Here is a 3,003-nt window from a genome sequence, read left to right as displayed (position 1 = left end):
CCTCCTTTTTGTGATCCAGAGCCCTGCCAAACATGGAGTTTTCCCTGATGTCTTATCATCCCTTATCAATTTTCATAACTTAAAATTTTTATTCTTGGCTATCTATTTTCCATTTTCCCTCTTTGTTACCTATTGCCCCCACCCCCCGCCCATTGCTGCCCTCACTTTACCACTGAATTGGGTTTTTACCAAAAGTTGTTCACTTTGTTAACTGTGGAATCATGGTTTTTCTCCTATCTAATAAACTGTTCTAAAAAAAACCCCAATTTTCATTCCATCAGTTTTGCTGACAATCTTCCTCAGCTTTGGGGAATTAGTCCTCTTGGAGCGCTAAGTGTCTATAGATAGGACTGGTTGGGAACTGTCCATTTGAATGTAAATCAGTTTCATTTTTTATTTTCCTCTCCTATATCATATGCTCTCTTCTTTGTCTCTTGTGTAAACTAAAGAGTCCCAGACTTTTCTATATGTTTCCATATGGCAGCCTCCCCCATTCTCAGACCCTGTCTTGGAAATCCCTTTTATATATGCTATATCCTTAATAGATGACCAAAACTGAACACATATCCCGAACATGTTATTCTCCATCCCATATCTTAGGGATCTGAACATTCTTTTGTTTTGTCCACTGCTGCAAATGAACAGGTGTTTCTCTTGATCTGCTATCAATGGTGCCCAGGTCTTTCCCCTCAGGTATGTTCTAGTTGGGATGTTTCTCCCAGCACATGTATTCCCAAAAGTTTTTTTTTTCCACTCTCAGATTTGGACCAACTGGATCAATGGAGAACTTCCGACAGTATGGACTCCGTATCCTGGCTCTCATTAACCAGTGATGGATAACCAGTATCCACACTTTTGTCTCCTGCTCATGCTTCTTAAGGTTCCCCCACCACAAAGTGTATGAATTATTAATCCAGGGAGCACCACAAAATATGGAATTGGATTTAGTAGGGTCATTGTTCATAGTTATTTTCTCTGAATAATGAAAATGTCATTTTTCAGTGTGCGAAGAGTGATCAATCTGCTTCTCCCATGAGAACAGCCTCCACTAGTGCATGTAGTGTCTCATATTAACGTTGTCTCTCCATTCAGGCATTTCTGCTGCGACCATCACCCAAGACCCTGGGAACACACAGAAAGTCAGGGGAACGTACGGTACATGCAGGAGACATCCTTATGCCTCAGAGTTGGACACCTTCTTCCCTAATCCATGTCAGATTCCAACACAACCGACTTCAACAACCCCTCCTCCTTCATCCTACTTGGCATTCCTGGCCTAGAGGAAGCCCATATCTGGATCTCCATTCCCTTCTGTGCTATGTACGCCATAGCCGTGTTGGGGAACTTCACTATCTTGCTCATCGTGAAGACGGAGCCGAGCCTCCAGGGGGCCATGTTCTATTTCCTCTGTATGCTGGCCATCACCGACCTGGTTGTGTCCACATCCACCCTTCCCAAAATGCTGAGCATCTTCTGGTTCAATTCCAGGGAGATCAATTTCAGTGCCTGCCTCACCCAGATGTACTTTATTTATTCCTTCTCAACGATGGAGTCTGGAATCCTCGTGGCCATGGCTTTTGATCGCTACGTAGCCATCTGCAATCCTCTGAGATATTCCAGGACCTTGACAAACTCTGTTGTGGCCAAGATAGGCCTGGCCGTCTTGCTGCGCAGTGGCATAGTCACATTACCCTATCCCTTCCTGGCGAGGCGGTGGCCATATTGTAGAACCAATATCATCCCCCACTCCTATTGTGGGCATATAGCTGTGGTGAACCTGGCCTGCGCTGACATCCGCATCAGTAGTTACTATGGCCTGTTTAATCTTTTCTCTGTGATCGGAATGGATGTGTTTTTTATCGCTGTGTCCTATACTCTGATTCTCCGGGCCATCTTCCGCCTCCCCTCAAAGGATGCCCGGCTGAAAACTTTTGGGACCTGCATCTCTCATCTTTGTGCCATCTTAGTTTTGTACATCCCAGATTTCTTCTCGTCTCTCACACAGCGATTTGGCCAGAATGTGCCACTGCATTTGCGCGTTCTCATTGCCAGTATGTACCTGCTGATGGCCCCCATGCTACACCCCATCATTTATGGGGTGAGGACCAAACAGATCCGGGGAAGGCTGCTCCAGCTCTTTACTCATAAGCAGAACTAATTTTTTTCTCCGTGTGCTCTGGCTCTCAGATTGAGCTCTATGCAGAGCTGGCTGGTGCCTGGTGCTGGGCCCTCTTCCCTGAATCACTTACTGGACAGACAGAGAGACATTAAACCCTTTCCTGTCCTTACTGTGCTGTGTCACTGTGTTGAACTGGGGAATAAGTCTATGTGCACTACACTGGGTTGCCACCTTTCTAATTGCTGATAGCTGGATCCCTGAAATTACAATCTTGCCCCATCTCTTCTGTCAAGCCTCAAGCCTGCTGTGTGTCTTCTCCCCAAGGCCCTGCCCCTGTCACTTGCTCCTGTCTTCTCCTCCCCTTCTCAGCTGCGACCCAGTCATCTCTAAAACCAATATGTTCTCACATCTTATGGCAAGTCACTTAAGGGGTACTGGTTTGTGTTAACATTTTAATGTTTATTCTTACTTTGTTACTAGCTCTGTGGAGATAGAGCCCCCGTCAGAACTTTTGGGATCTATCTCAGCTCTGGGAAGGGAGGCAGATACCTCTGGGGTCTAAATAAGAAAATCCGAATGGCCGTACTGGGTAAAACCAATGGTCCATGTAGCCCAGTAGCCTGTCTTCTGACAGTGCCCAGTGCCAGGTGCTTCAGAGGGGATGAACAGAACATGGCAATCCTCATCTGATTCATGTGGAGCAACTTGGCAGAAGGGAGCAGAAGCCCTGAGCCCAGGCTGCCTCCTCTTCAGCTTGCAGGAGTTCATTCCTCCACCCCCAGAAAGAGTCACCGGTGGAGGGGAAGAGCCCAGATCACTCCGTATGGAGCAGAAGAAGAATCCCTCAGCTCAGGTTGCCCTGAGCCTTATCCGCAGGCACAGAG

At 46.8% G+C, this 3,003-nt stretch overlaps 1 protein-coding gene across 1 annotated transcript; it reads left to right on the top strand.

Moving 5' to 3' along the window:
- Positions 1–1,210: 1,210 nt before the first annotated feature.
- Positions 1,211–2,158, top strand: LOC135873835 (olfactory receptor 52E4-like). The gene has a single exon (XM_065398451.1). It carries the CDS (start codon positions 1,211–1,213, stop codon positions 2,156–2,158), a length of 948 nt encoding a protein of 315 aa, XP_065254523.1.
- Positions 2,159–3,003: the final 845 nt, after the last annotated feature.

This window comes from Emys orbicularis, chromosome 1 (assembly GCF_028017835.1).
Source record: "Emys orbicularis isolate rEmyOrb1 chromosome 1, rEmyOrb1.hap1, whole genome shotgun sequence".
Taxonomy (NCBI): domain Eukaryota; kingdom Metazoa; phylum Chordata; order Testudines; family Emydidae; genus Emys; species Emys orbicularis.
Note: the sequence above shows the minus strand (reverse complement) of the source record. Positions and strands in the feature narration are given on the sequence as shown.

Excerpts from the sequence above, each read along its gene's own strand:
- LOC135873835 (XM_065398451.1), top strand. The coding sequence starts at position 1,211 with ATGTCAGATTCCAACACAACCGACTTCAACAACCCCTCCTCCTTCATC.